Here is a 15,878-nt window from a genome sequence, read left to right on the forward strand (position 1 = left end):
GTCTGTGGAGTTCTGCTTTGTTGGGCTCTTTGTAATAGCCTTAAGCATCTGTCCTGCTATAGGACTTGAGGGAGAGGGTTGCACAAAAGGAAATGCATTAGAAGGTCACTGAGCTTTAGGAATTTAGTGCACAGGATATTGTGCTAGTGCAGTACTTACCCAGGAGTGATTTTTCTGGTCAGAAAAGAACCAGACGTGGAGCTCTATAGTGCTGCATAGGACATATTTTCTACATGATTTTGTTAATCTGAATTGGTTAATTACTTTTTTTTAAAAGCTTAAATAAGAAAGTTGAATGCTGTATCACCTTTTTTTTTCCTTAACTGGAACAGGCCTATAGGTATATGCTATAGGTATAATCCTTGTGTTTCTCCTCTATTTGTATCAGTGGTTGATTCCTTGTTTTATACTTAAGCTGTAAATTTTCAGGTGCTGGTACCCTCGCTTGATTTGTTTCTAAACCTTTTGGAGCACTCATTGCTGGAACTGGAAGACACTAGAAAAATGCTTTTTGAGCCTATTTCATGTGACATTTCTGATTAGGTGTGAGTTATCTACTTACTGCAGTAACATTACAAAGTGCTGGCTGACTGAGATCCTATGAATACAAAGTGATTCCTTCGGGTTCCTCTTGATTTTGATGTATGTGCAAATGCAAATAGCAATACAGGTGCGGGTATCATTCATTTACATACCTGCAAATCATATCAGAAGTATAGTTCTTGTTCCAGCAGTCGAAGATATACATACCATCTTCTGTGTAGGATGGTAAACCTGGGCAAACCTGCAGAGATCGTATGCAGCTGAGTTATCCCCACGTGTTTCAGGCTTAGGCCAGCTGAATTTTTCATCCTGCTTCAAGCATAGATGGGAAGTAGTGGCAGAAAAAAGGTCCAAGTGAGAATTTGATGAGTGCAGTTTCTTTTTGAGCCAGATGGGTGTGCAATTAGCAAATTTTTGAGTATTTTCAGGGCACAAAGCTGTAGGGTTAAGGTGCAGTGCATTACAAAATATCACAAGCCTAAATGGTGAGCCAGTTGCTCTTAGAGTTCAGATTTTTTTTGTGTGTGGTTTTGTCTCCCTGTGGTCTTTATTTTGAGTTTTAAGGTGGTCATATCTCTGTCAAAGTCAATGGGAGTTTTATGATTGCCCCTTCATCTGCCATTAGGATTAAACTCTGACCTCCAAAAATACCAAAAAGTCTTACTTTGTTTCTAGCAAACTATGGTGGTAATAGAGAACAATGTTCTGTGTTACGCCTTCTGTCTTTCTGTTTCAGCAAATATCTCTTGAGATCAGTCTGTATCAGTCCGTATTATGAATGTTGATGTTACAGTCAAACATGTCTGACATTCATGCTGTCATGCATGATCTGATATAGCTGGGAAGCAGCTAGTTGGGAAATTGGGAAGAGTTTAGCCACAGCAGCCTAGGTCTTCATAAGACCAGAGTGCGAATTCATGCTCCCGGCTACAGCTGTTTTACTACAGTTACCCCAAGTAGCTTGTTAAAGAGTGTCCAGGGTTCGTCAGGAGGAGCCCGAGCTCTTCCTTGGGGCCAGGAGGCCAGTGCACCCAAGCCATGCGGGCAGCCTGATAGCCTCAGACTCCGAAGAAGTTTTCTCCTCCTGGTTGATTCATGGAGTTTTGCTAGATCTTCGTCTTGCACAGACTCAGGGAAACCGCACTTATTTGTTTGGATATAGAATTGGGTCTTTTGTTTAAGAAACAATACATGAACAACAGTGTGTGTACAGTGCAGCTAATGTTACGATTTTATTGTTGACTCTATGTTTGAGTCCTGATAAGCCCATCTAATTAATTAACAGATAGTCTTGGGGATATGAGTCCAAATGTTGCATTTCATTTTACAGCAGGGTAGCAATAGACAGAGTGCTGTATTTTGCGAAGCCTTTTATAAGAGCTGATGGCAGAGCAAATAAAACAGTCTACATGTGACTGAAGACTTTTTTGTTTTGCAAGCCTTTAAATTTTACTGCAAGTATACTGCTAACATATCAAAGCAATTAATTTCAGATTTTGTGGTCTGTTCTATCCATTTTAATGAACAGACATATTAATCAAACAGATTATCCTGGTATTTAGTTACGAAGAATTGCAGAGTTTCAAAGATAAGCATCATTTCAGATCGTAACATTTAAACCTCCATAGTATTTAAGTCGTCTTTTCACAAATTAATCTGCAGTATTGTTTCATTGCTTCATTTGCAAGGCTGGGAAGTTGCTGAAGTGGGTCACCGGAGTTGGGTGAACAAATATGCATTAAGTAAAACGCAGATGAAAGGGGGATATCTTTGGATTCTGTTTGCAGCTGTTGCAGTCAAGACAACTTTATTGGGAAGCCCACTTAAGGGATGACTGAATGTAATGTAAAATAAAATGCTGAAGTTACCCAGTTCATTTTCAGTTGTCTTCATTTTTAGTATGTTTTTTTTCCTGCAACTTTTATAAAATTGAGCACTTCCCAGTCTGTCATCAAATTTATTTCACATTCTGCATCTGAATTACATTGCTCATTTCTTTAAAGAGCACTTTTTTTCAGAAAACATTTGTGTTTTGACAGCTAAATGCATACCCATAGAAATAATTTGGCAAGTAAATTTGCAATACTATTTTGTGAAAGACAGAAATAAAAATATTGTGTTCGAAAAATATATCAGAGATGCTAAACATTTATTGTTTTTATGTCATGAAGGTTGAACCCTAATGACATAGAAGCCAACAGGGGCTTTACTTAGTGAAGGTTAGTTAACTTCGCTGAGGTCTGAGTTTGGTCTTATTTGACTGTAACTCCAGGAACAACACATCATTTGTAGTTCATCCTCAGCTTTTGATGCCTGTAGTCCACAGCTGAATAAAAGTAGCACGTGAAGGGGCATCAGATTTTAGAATAAATGGGCAAAACTTTTATCCTAATTCATCCTTGTAATCAGACCAACTGTAAATGTGACATTTCACCCCAGTGTGTAAGAAATTTGATTGATTTTCAGAGGAGAGGAAACTGAGGTGGAGAGAGACTTAAATTCTTCACAGAATAATTAGAGCAACTGGAAAAATTGAGAAGACCTAAACTGGGGTTCATATTTCATTGCTATTTAAATGAGTAATGTAAAGCTCAGGGTAGGAGTAAATTTGAATTGCTTCTATAATTATGTTCATATATGATCTGACATGACATGTAAAATGAAGCTTTTTAAGAGTTGATGGCTTGCCTGATAGGAGTATGCAGAAGAGGAGCCACACTTTGGAAAGAACCTTGCCATATCAATGCAGACCTTTTCAGAGGAGGCAGTAATCGAGTGGGATACATTTTCTGGAAAAATACAGGTCAGATGATGCCAGTTGCCAAATATTTCTATTTGTGAGGGTAGCATTTGATTGTGAGACACATGGGGGAAGCCCAGAGTTTCACCTCACCAATGTCCTTCTCTGACAGCACCTGGTAGTGGATGCCTTGGTGGAAGTAGGAGAAGGACCTAGTGGCACTTCTCACGTCCTTACATGGTTTATAGGTAAAAATACTGCGAACGGTGATGGGAATACCTAACACACATAATGCGAACTTTCCTTATAGGGTTTAAACATAAATATTTTGGGTGTGAGCACTTTCCCTGTAGATTTTTCTGGTTGCTGATGGATGTTTTTCTTGCATAACCTAACTTTCTCTGTGGCATTGCACCAGTTTCAGATTTCAGACATTTGGGAGTAACATAGTGAAAAAGAAGCACTTTGTGCCTTATCTTTCTTTCTGAAAAGCTGTGTTTGTACGTATGCAGTGGTAGCATCGTTCATGCCCCTTTGTGTAGGTGTGGAACACGTCAGTGGTAGCTGGAACTTCACACCTGTGAGTTGGAACTGAAGCTTGTCACGAAGGAGGAAGTGATGGCAATAAGTAGTAAGTGGGAAAGAGAAATGAAGGAATTTTACCTGAATGAAATAAGCTTTTAAAAGAGGGTTTTAAGTTTTCATTGTTTTTAAGCAGTGAGCCTCATTTAGGCAATGCATTTCAAGAGTTTGTGCCTTACGTAACAAATGCGTAACAGTATTCATTTTTGCTTGCTTTGCTTAAATAGTAGGATATATCCTTTGTGTAAGAATCCTTGTCTGTCCTGCTGCCTCTGATTTTTTTGACAGTTATTCCAACAGGGTGAAACCCCATCGTTATGTCTATTCTGAATTCTCTTATCCAAATTTAATTATCGAGACTGTTAAACTATATATACACACACATATATTTTTAATTCTTCATTCTCACGTGTGGACCATGTCTCTTCCTTACTCCATGCCCTTACTATCTTTCTTCCTCTGTATTGTGTAAACTCTGTACCTTACCAGTCTGTCTCCAGTTATCCTCTCATTTTATATTTGGCTGACAAGGCCTCCATTCAGTCCTTCTGAAAAAAAGAAGTAATGTGATGCTGTCTCCAAGGCAAGCTCCTGCAAAATGCTAGTGCTATTCCCCAAGCTGTCCTGATACATGAACACCAACAGGGACATAAACAAGAAATGTTATGAGTTCTGATTTCATAAATACAAGGGGAAGCTGATCAAATTAAAAAAAAAAAAAAAGACAAAGGTTGTAAAATATAAAACGTTGCTTTAAGCTTGACAAATGTCTCCTGCTCTTCAAGAACAGCTGATGTAAGAATAGCACCATTATATATTAAAATGCATGAAGTATTCTTTTGAAATATAAACCATAAAGCACTGTCCATAGCAAAGTACGCTCTGTTAGAGCAAGCAATTACCTAAGAAAAAGCTGGGTTGTCAGGTGAGCTAGTTACTCTGAGAAAACGGTCATGTTTACCCAGGACTTTTAGGGGTGAACATAACAAGAACTTAGTAGAGATCCTTTAGCCGAGAAGCTAATCTTTCATGACAAACACGAAATGTATATTGCTGTTCTAGTTTTGGGTGACTAAATTAAGTATTTCATAGAGGTTTGTGGTGTGGTGTTTTTGGGGGTGGTTTTTGGGTTTTTTTTTTGTAAATTCTGAAACTTGAAAACACCTTGAGAGTTCCCTGTTTCCCTGTAGTTCTCATACAGTAGATGTTGACCTCACAAAAGCAGGTACTGGAACTGTAATCCTTGCAGACTCAATGTTGACTATGGTCGTGGGGTGGAGATGCAGAAATCCACATACGAAGCCCCTAAGTTTATTTTTTCAGAATTTTTTTAGCATTTCTACAAGACCTCACCATAGCTGTCATCTTGTTAGAAACACAAATGCTAATTCAACCTTGGTATTTTTATAGCAGGAAGGATACTTTTTTTAAATTATTATTAGCGAAGTAATTTCCAAAGTATGTATGTCTTAATGAAAATTTGATGCGATAGCACACAGTTCATAGCATAGGTCTGTACTCATACACTTTACTGTATTATATGTTAGTTTTAGGTTATTAATTTTTAAGTTTATCTAGTTTGGGATACTATACAGGATCAAGGATAATCCCAGTTCTTCATAATAGGGATAGCTTTCACAGAATCATTGTTTCAGATAGTCCAAATTAGTACACAAGGCCTACAGGTAGGGGTGCTTTAAAACAGCTATAATTAAGAATTCCCACTAATGATATGAAAGCTCGTAGACTACCTGTTAGTAAGGTTATTCAACCCTTCCCTATGGAAAATCCTGTAGTTTTCACTTTCCAAACTCGACTTGTTTGAACTGAGATTTTACCTTCCTAGAGAATGTTTCAGTTGCTGATAGGTTGGTTGGATGTCCACTGGTTCTTAATTAGTCAGTGAGAATGAATAATTGGTATAGACATGGAAGGCATGTGAGAAGTTAATGTCGAGTTTGCAGGAGCAGAGAGGAAGGCCTCTTAAATAAGACATTTCAGCACCAACTGGAGAATTGGATTTGTCCCCTATTTCTTATATAGCTTTATGATTTTGGGTGAGTGTCATAAAACAAATGTTTTCCCCAGAGATCATACATTAATTATGCTCTATTTTCTGAGTGAGACATTTGAGATGCCAGGGTCTAGTTTGCAGAAGTGCTGAGCGATAGAACTTGGTGAAAACTAACCTTTGAACATAAGACTTTTCTGAAAAATTGGATTTTCAGTGTCTTAGTACCTGGTTGTTAATATCGTTCTTTTTTCTGTTCTTCCTTTATCTGCAAAATGGGAGTAATACCTCCTTCCTTTCCTGGGAGTTTTGAATAAGAGATTATTCTGTATTATGTGCTTGATCACTATAGTTAGGAATACCAGAGGAAAACCTATCATGAAACAAATTTTGTCTTCAGAGCTTGAAAAATGAACAATGAATAGGTTTGGTGCTTCATATTCAACAACAATATGAAATACATTATTGAATAACTATTCTGTAAGCGAGTAGCATCTCTTCTGTACAGTAGACAATAGTCTCATTAAAAAAAAAAAAAAAAAAAACATAGGGCGTATTCCCAAGAGGGCTGTATTAAGGTTTCACAGCCAGTTTTGTAATTCCTGTTTTAACTCCACTTCTGAGTGCTTCACTTTGCAACCTTACTGTTCTTTTAATATAGTGTTTTGACTTTAATATAAATAGGTATTGTAAATAGCAACAATATGCGCAGAAAAATTAGTGCCTTTATACGTGAGTAAGGAATAACACATGTCAGGGCTTTTGTAAATACCTAGATGAGTGTAGAAAAACCTGTTGCCTATCTGGCCATTCATGTAGGCAAACAAATACTGGCAGAGAAGCAAAAGTAACTTAGCAATGCAAAAAGCTGCCTAAGAAAAGGAGGTGGTTTGGTTTTTTTTGTTTGCAAGTATTTTCACCATCAGAACGAAGAAAGAAGCACAGAGATTTGCAGCTCATCTAGAAAATGAGGGGTTTGTACTCCTGCCTTTCCTCACATCAGTGTGGAGACAAGCACACTGTTCTGCTCATTCAAGCTGGTGGCATCTGGTGTGGTTGCCCAGAGATAATTTCAGGTTGCCTTCAGGCAGAGGGGACCACTCAGCAGCTTCTCCCCAGGAAAGCATTCAAGGAGCATCAACACCATGTGTCGCCTTTGGTGTAATTCTGGTAGGAAACCTGTCCTCTTGAGAACTCGCTCTAGTTTGCAGGCACCGTGATCCATGCAAGCGATAGGTATTTGTGGCAGGGGCATCGGTGTTAGAAGGATCTGGCCTCTGAATTTGTCCTTGGGATTGAGGAACTACAAGACTGTGCAATGAGATACCTTAGTTGCGGCAACTGCTTTTTAGGTCCAAATTTTCTAATTTGGAACCTCTTTAGATGCTGCGGTGTTGTAGTGTAGGTTTGTAAAGTAGGTGTCAGTCTATTAAGACTGGAGACCTTTTTTTGAGGTACTTTCCAGGCACGTAAAGTATGAGAGACTTTCAGTTTGTATGTCCGATACATCAGAATAATGTCCGCAATATATATGTCTGCGGTAACAGGTAAAAGCAGAGAAGCTCAAGTCAATTAATAAACCCTCAGTGGTTAATTGTGATGATCTATAGATCGGCTGATCGCGCAAGATGTGTTTTCTCTCTGCAGCTCCTGCCTCACCTGTGTTCTTAAATTACCTTGGCTTAAACAGCGCTGCTGCTGCTGGTTTCGTGGTGACGCTCTTTCCTTGCTGCTCACTGCTGGTAGAGGAAAAAAAACTAGACTTCCTGGTTTGACAAGCTCAACATTTGTACTCAGATGTGTACTAATGCACCTAAAAGTTGAAAACAAACAAATATAGATGTTTAATTTACTTCTTACTGTGAGTTAAATCCAGAGGGCTCGCAGTTTTGCTTGCTGTGACAGCAGATGGGCTGTTTGCTCCTGTGTTTTTAAAAAGGGGAGTTGCTACCTTCTGTCAGCTAGGAGAAGCCCTGGTCACTCCTTGGCTCGCCTTTCCCTGAAAAGAAAAGAAACTCTGAAGTTTTGAAGGGAAGAATGAGACAGTTTGCTGAAGATGAAAAGGACCAGAGCACAAAGCTGGTGGAAGTAATGTGCTGCATGGGTCAGTAACCTCGGGGCTGGCAGGGTGGCGGGGCTGCCTTTGGGGGAGAGCAGAGCTCTCCCTGGGGGAAGCTCTCAGCAGGCTTTCAGTGGGTTTCCTTCTTTACTTTGGTGCTTCTTTTGTAGTAAGCTGCCTGCTTTCTGCTTCATTTGGGGGGTTGATTTGGTATGCTCTGCTCTGAGCTGGAGCACACTGAGTACTGGTGCGCTGTGTTTTCCTCTAGTGTGCGTTTGCTTTTCTGGAAGCATTTGGTTTTTTGATTAAAAAATCACAAGTGTGGTGTTTTGGGTTTGTGGGTTTTTGTTTTGCTTTTTTCCTTTAATCCCGGTGTTTTTCACAACATGACCCATGACAGCTTTCCTCCTTGTTACACGTTTGTGTATGTCAGGTACAGCGTTTTTCTACTAGTGTATGCGTAATATATGCATATATAAAAGGAATATGGGTAGTGAGCATCACTTCTTTTACTTATGTTGGCATTTTAATTGAAAATAAAGTTGAAATTAATAGTCACTGCATGTTCTATCAAGATACAAGGAAGTGGATTTTTTTAACTTACTTTTTTTTTTTTTACTGTTGTTGCAGTAACATTTCCCAAAGTGTAAACTTCTGTGGTAGTTAGTCAAAACTAGCTGAGGTACCTTAAGAAAAAGGACACATTGTACACTTGTGGGCTGGAATATTAAATTCTGCAGTTGGGAAGACTTGTGTTCCTTTTAAAACAGCTACCCATAATGGAACAGTTATAAGTGAAAATATTTCTTGATTTTTTTATGTCTGAGATTATCTGTTCTCTACATCTGTCAAACCAGAGCTTCCACCTTATTAGGATAAATTACTGATGTTGGAAATGCTGTCTTGCTTAGATGAAGACTATAGGGAAATGTATATGTAGCTAAAGGTTTTCTTAATCTGCCAGATTTTTCTCTCCAGTACTGCTGCTTTGCTCTTTAGTATGTCTCTTAATTCTCTTTTTTTGGTCCTCAACTGGAATAAGAGACTGTGGAGCTGTGAAGGGGGGCAAAAGCATATGCCAGAAGCTTGGGAGATCTTGAGTGGCATGGAAGAGGCATTTTAGGGAACAGCAGCTATTCTGTACAGAGCTGAATGTACACGTACACTACACCTATTACCTGAAGAAATCATTGCCACAGTGAACTGTGCCTGCTAAAGTTATAGGTGTGTTAAAAACAGATTGAAAAAAGTAACAGAAAAAAAATGCATCTATGACTCTCAAATGCAAAGATAGGTATAAGCATGCAGACAGTCTGTGAGTCACATAAGGGAGGAGCATACAAAGGCTTCACAGGCTTTTGCTTGTCTTGCTTTTGTGTTTGTTTCCAAATACTCATTCCTCACTGCTGTCAGGAACAGCATACAGTGCCCAGGGTGGATCTCATGCCGTTTTGGAAGACCTCAGTATCACACCAGAGACTTGAAAGTCCATGAATATGGACCTTCCGTGAATTTTATTTCTTATTTATTACTTAAGTTACCTTTGACCAATATGAAAACAGTATTTTTTATATAAGATACCGGCTCTGATTCAGTCTTCTAGTGATGGCAGTAGCTGCAGAAGGGGTCTTGTTTTGCTACCTGAGCTCATTGCTCATTCTCAGCCACACTACAAATAGCCCAAGTCAATGAAACAGCTGCAGTTTTGTTGTACAGGGTCTTAAGGGATCTTGCTATTTTAGGCTTGCACAGATGGTCCCGGTCCTAATGCACTGTGACTCCTGCTCTGGGAAGCTCCGGGACTGCAAATGGGCTCTGTAGCGGTTGTACTGGCTAGTGAACATACATAGGTTTGTGGAGGTAACTCTTCTGCTGGAGTGGCGGTTAGTGTTTCTCTAACATGGCTGCGTAGAATACATGTATGTATTTCCCATTCATAAGTGGGATGCTTTCTTATTCTGAGTCTACTGCTTTTATTGTTGCTTCTCAGTATTTTGTGGGCAATCATTGATGCTAACTACCGTGCCAAGGAGTGAACTGTTGGCAGTGGCTGGGCTCCATTTCTGGGTTAGTGAACATCCCTGTCTATATTATAGGGGGTTAAAAGACAGAGTCTTTTCTCTGACTGAAGCTGTAGTTCAACCTTGCGTGTTGAAACAAGGGTGATATTCCAGTCAAAAAGTGTAGTGATTAAAAAAGCTGACTTTCATATAGTAAGAGATTTTCTATTGGTACGTACTTTAATAATTAATTAGGTTTCAGGGGCTATAAGTAGTATTTACAGCTCTTAAAAGTTTGGCTTGATCTTTTTAGTAAATTTTAGGGAACGGTCGACTTTTCCTAGGAAGTTATATTTTTTTTACTAGTGCTGCTATTGTACCAGCAGTGCTGTCACCCTGGAGGAACCCACTTGGAGCTTCTACTCAAGAAACTTCTGTGTGACATGCTGTGATGTACTGCAAAAACATTTGTGTGCTATTATTTTAATTAGACGTTTCAGAGCTTTTACAGGGTGTTCTGTTTTTAAACATTTTTAGAATGCTAATATTATAAAGCTGTCCATAAAAAAAAAAAAAAAATCTATATCAGTTGTAGAGCTGTTGAAAACCCTTTTCTTTTTCCTTTTTACCTCCAGATGAGCGGGACAAAGTACAAAAGAAGACCTTCACAAAATGGATAAATCAACATCTCATGAAGGTCAGTTGATATTTCTGTGATGTGTGGATGACTGATTACTACAGCAGTGATTGTTTTACTAAATGTTTGATTTTAGGGTGCAGCTGCATTACATATAATAAGGAAGATCTTAAATTGTAGGATTTATGCATGTACTTTGTCTTTGAGGAGTCGTGGGGGAGTTGAAATGCTGCTGTCTGATATCCCAAGGTGATCTATTTGAATACTTGCATTTGAAATTAAAATGAGTCAAAGTTTAAGGAACGTGATTTCTGTTGTAAAAAGCTTGAGTCTTTTCTGGCATTAGACTGTCATGGCTATAGCACCACAGCTACAGCAAATGAAAGAAATTTATTTATTTATTTTTAAAGTACTGTGTTGAGGACAGGGAAATGACCTTGAGAAGGATAGCTCTAGATCATCCAGTGGCATCAGTATGCTGCTCATGTTTTAGAAATAGAGGCTTTCTAGAGACAAAAGTTACTTTCAATATCATTCTTTTGAATAGCAGTGAACTTTGCCTCAGGGACAGAGCACATCATTTTAACAACATGTACAGCTTTTAGTTAACAGAGAACTAGGAGCTGCGAGTTCACCTTCACTGCATGGCCCTTCAGTTCTAAATTTAATCTGCTGTTTCAGTGCCAACTGTCTAGCCCAGACATCTCTCTGGAGAAACAGATTGTATAATTATTTAACATAACTTGCTTTGATATTTTTTTTTAGTTTTTATTCAGAGGTTGAGTTAATGTAAAAGTCACATTAAATAAAGATGTATCTGCATACTGTGAGAGTTGAGATATTAATTAATGAGTGTAATGTTCAGACACCATTGGAAAGATTTGCTTGTGTTCATTTTTTTTTAGGGGGCAGCTTACTCTTGTGGTTGTACTTGTGGGTGTTTGAGAAATACTGGACACTGAAGCAGAACAGAATTTCTTCAGGGATGTTTAAAATCAACTTTTTTTTGGCTCCTCAAACCTTTAGAAGGTGCAGAATTCTGGTTTCATGTCTTTTAAAAATTTGAAACCAAGGTAGCTCTTGGAAGTGGCATGACTTGGCGATCTAGCAAGGCCCGGATGTGAAGTTGATTCCCAATTTTATCTTTAGCGAGAGACCTCTCTTCCAGAGTGGTCTTTTGATCTTTCCCCCCACGATTGAGTCATAAGTAGTGGTCCTGACATCAGCCCCTGTGCAGCAGCAGCTATGCACAACCTTTCTGTGGGCAGGGTGTGTCTGGAGTCACAGAATGGCTTTTAATACTGCTCATTCCAATAGGTTTTCCTTTGCTAGACCCAAAGGAATCATGCTGTGGAGAAACAGCTGCTCCAAGGACCCCTTCTGTGTAGACACCTCCTCACTGTAATCCTGAAATACCCGAGTGGCCTCATGTCCTTGCAGAAGTCTTCTACTTGCTAATGAGAAGAGACAAGAGGCAGCAGACCTGCAGCCTTCCCCTTCTGGATTTTACCTCATATTTACAATACAAGAAATGTATCTGTTTTCCAGTACTTCAGGCAAATTAGATTTAAAAAAAAAAAAAACATACAGGAAGATTGCTAGTACTCTGGCAGCAAAATGCAATCTCACGATTAACCATGAGGTATTTCTCCTTCTAATTGAAGGTAATTGTTACCGTGTTTATAGAGGCTACTAATATTTTTCTGTATTAAAGATGCATTTTAAAGATGCGGTTTTAATTTTCTGTGGGAAGCAGAAAAGCCTCTCTGAAGCTTTTTGGAAAGCAGTCCTTTAATAGAAGTTTAAAACGGTGCCTGTTTTTTTACAGAAGAGCAGTGTATTGAAAATTATATACACCATTATTTTACACAATTGTAAAACATGTACAGCTATCATTGCCATACTGTCAACTTCTTGGGAGTAGCTTAAAAAAGATTTAGACTCTAAACCTGTAAGGAAATCGGGGTAAAAAGTTCACACTAAATCCTTTTGACTTGCTTGCCAAGGTCAGTGGCCATAGGCCTTCACCTTCAAATTGTTCTCAGTGTGAGTGATTGTAGAGACATGTAGGTATATATATGTGTGTGTGTGTACTGCTGGCCTTGATTGTCATCTCAGATTACTCGCTTTAGAATTCAAGTAAAGGATTGTTAACTTACACAAATATAGTTTGACTATGGCTCTTTCATTAACTTGGAATTTATGTAGCAACTCAACTTTATCTTTTGGAAGTACTCAGTTTGAAAGCAGTTGGTGATACAGTTGTCAAATTTCTGTTCTTCCAGCATTGTTTCTAGGACAGTGACTTGCATGGAAATTAAAATAAATCCTTCAAATCCTTCAAATGCTCTCTTTTAAGATGCAAGGGCTTATTTAGAAAATACTTTCTCTGTATTCCCTCCATTACATCGTATCTCCATAAATGAGTGCATTTCTAGCAGAGTCTCTAGACCTGTCCTGGTCTACGTGTTAAGTTGAATTTGAGTCCTAGTTTTCAGCATCATTATTATTATTACAAAATATATGCAGCTCTCATTTGCCCACTCATTGCCAATAGCTTGTTGCAGAAAAAAAAAAAAAAAAGGTGGGAATCAGGTTATTTCAGGCATCTCAATAGTTTTATTTGAGTTAGTTATCCAGAATTCTTTTGTAGGTAGCAGAGAGAAAAGGCCCTTCTAGATGTCTCAGACATCTGCTACCGTAGCGGGGAGATGAATTGTGTCCTAGTAGTGCTTTTGCTCCACTGACTGAAAAAGGTTGTCAGTGTGCTTTATCTGTCATCGTGTAGGGTTCAACAAGAAGTGGAAAGGATGAAGGTGATCATGGAAATTATGAGAGACTGTGGAAGGCACCAGACCATGCATGTGGGCAGGACCCCTGCTACAGGCACAGGGGTGAATTGCATTTTTCTTTCATCTTTTTTCCATCCTACTTATGTTCTTTACTTTCTCTTTCCCCTATTTCTTTTCTCTGTCCCCGGTTTCTTTTTTGGCTTTCTTTTATCTGTTTTTCTTTCTCCTGTTGTCTCTTTTTTTTCTTTTTTCTCCTGCTTGTTTAGTTCTTTCCTTGTTCATTTTAATTAATCTCCCATTCTCCTGCAGTCCTTGAGAAAATACTGGACTTTTATCCCTTTATAGCAGTATATTCAAAAGAGTTTTTTCTAGGTCAGCAGCATGATGCTTTTATGGGTTACTATCATCATTGGGGGATGGCATGGAAGCCTACTGTCTGTCTTCTAATTAAATTCTGTTTTTATGGGGTTCACTGAGTAACCACAAACACCAAGATGGCTGAGAAATATTTACCCTTCTGCCCTCTGTTGCCCATCTTTAGTTGCATTGGATTCAAAGCATGTAAGTGCGTAGTATTTAAAATTCAGTGTATTAAGATTAGTCCCTTGTCAGTTCAGTTGAGTAGTTAAGCATGTATTTGTGTACTTTGCTAAACTAGAAGCATAGTCATTGCAGAAATATTTCCTGCAAATGATCTTGAGATACATCGTTTTAGAGACAGGTACATAATGTGTTAATTGAAAAATTCAACTGTTTAAGTTATCTTTGAATTCCACAGTTTAAGATCAAGTGGACTGTCACTACATTTTTTTCATTGCTGAAGTTTTTCTTTTGACTCAATAATAATTTTTCTGAGGACTGATTAGAGCATTGCACTTGCTAAGGCTGCTGTTTAATGTCTGATGGTGGGGCTCCAGTTCAAACGTTATCTTTTACTTCTTGTTGACACATGGACTGGAGAGGTGAGATATTGGACTTTAGACTCGCCTGTTGCTGTGGTATGAAATTCCAGGGAGAAACTCACATACTGGCGTAGCGTGGCGGTGGTGTAGAGATCTCCTCTCTTAACTTCTCTAAACCTGCCTCTGCTTCCAGCAAGTGTTTCGCTTTGCTGTTGTCAAAATAGGGTGTTCAATTCTAGTACTTGTTACAGCAGTAAGTAACCACTGACGTAACAAGAACAAGTAAATTTGCTGAAGACAGGTTTCATTCTGGTGTAGCGTTCGTGTGGTCCTAAAGCACCCAAAGAGAAATCCAACATCCGCTAAAGCCCAGAAATTCCTCCTGTCACTCCTTTGAATCCCAGACCCCAAAACCTAAGGAAAGAATGAGAGAAGTGTGAAATACAGAGGGAGAGTGAGGTAAAAGTGGAAAACCAAAAAAGTTGTTGATGAAAAAGGAGTAAAAGCAGACAAATTCATGTCATTCATTTCCTTTCTCAAACAAGTTGAAAAAATATTTTTGTAGTGCTAGATCTTAGTCCTGAGAGATAAAACAGGGTATTTTGAAGTACTTAAAGTTGTTTTTTTTTTCTTTTATCAGAAATTATGATATACAGAAAACGGGACTAAAGGCAAGGTAGCCAGAGACTAGCTAGGTCAGTGCTCTGATGAGAAAATACAAGGAACACCCAGGTATTTTCCCTCCAAAGGTAATTTTCCTTCCTTCTTCATGGAACAAAAAGTTGTAGAGAGTCTTAACTTCTGGTGGCAGTGCTGGACTCTGGGGTGCCTGAGCAGCTCCCTGGAGGGGGGGGGGGCTGTCCTGCCCATGGCACGGCAGGGAGCCCCACCACCCAGTGCCCCCCCGTAGTGCAGCTTTGCTTGGGGACCCCAATTTAGCTGGACTTTGGGAGAAACCTGCTGGTGATGGGGGCAACGGGCAGCGCCCCTGCACAGTCACTTGTTCCAAAAGTCACTTTTAAAGGTCCTATGACCAAGAAGGTTTTTATAAGTAGCTGAATAGAATGCTTTTAAAACTACTGTTTTAAAGGTCCGTGTTCAAAATCCTGTACTGTGGTGCAGGGGAGAACAGTAGAGAGCAGCTTTTTGTTGTGTAAAGAGTGAATAATTCAGAACAGAAACCTCAAGTTACCAATTCTTGTGCATCCTTGAGGCAGCACATGGTTTGTAAGTGGCCACTTAGGTCGATTGCTTCGTGAAATGTTCAGGTATGTGCTTAATGGCAGAGGAACCATTCCTGATATAGCTCAGTCATTCCCTTGCTGAAAGTTGGCACTTCACTGACACTACTGGTTATCATTTCAGATAGCACTACTCGGCAGTATCTTCTTTTTAGCCATGCAGTTAATCTGTTATTTAAAATTCCCTACCTCCTTTTTGAAATGAATGTGTTTTAGCTCTGCATTTATATTTATTTTAAGGGATAAGGCACCTGTTGTTAGTCTAATGGTAGTGACTGTTTTTAAAAAAAGTCTTAATTTAACACTTTTCATTTTTGAAACCTACTTGGAAAAAGCATGTTTTCGGTTTCTTTTCCTGTGTTAAGGAAAAT

The 15,878-nt window shown here is 38.9% G+C and overlaps 1 protein-coding gene across 4 annotated transcripts in view; it reads left to right on the plus strand.

Annotated features, from left to right (window-relative positions):
* Nucleotides 1-15,878, plus strand: part of DST (dystonin) — a 319,817-nt gene that overhangs the window by 91,920 nt on the left and 212,019 nt on the right. For all 4 annotated transcript variants that reach the window (XM_059835839.1, XM_059835841.1, XM_059835842.1 and 1 more), the window contains one exon: nt 10,571-10,632. In XM_059835839.1, coding sequence (XP_059691822.1) covers nt 10,571-10,632 — 62 coding nt within the window. The remainder of the gene's footprint in view (nt 1-10,570; nt 10,633-15,878) is intronic.

This window comes from Gavia stellata, chromosome 2 (genome assembly GCF_030936135.1).
Source record: "Gavia stellata isolate bGavSte3 chromosome 2, bGavSte3.hap2, whole genome shotgun sequence".
NCBI classification, from domain to species: domain Eukaryota; kingdom Metazoa; phylum Chordata; class Aves; order Gaviiformes; family Gaviidae; genus Gavia; species Gavia stellata.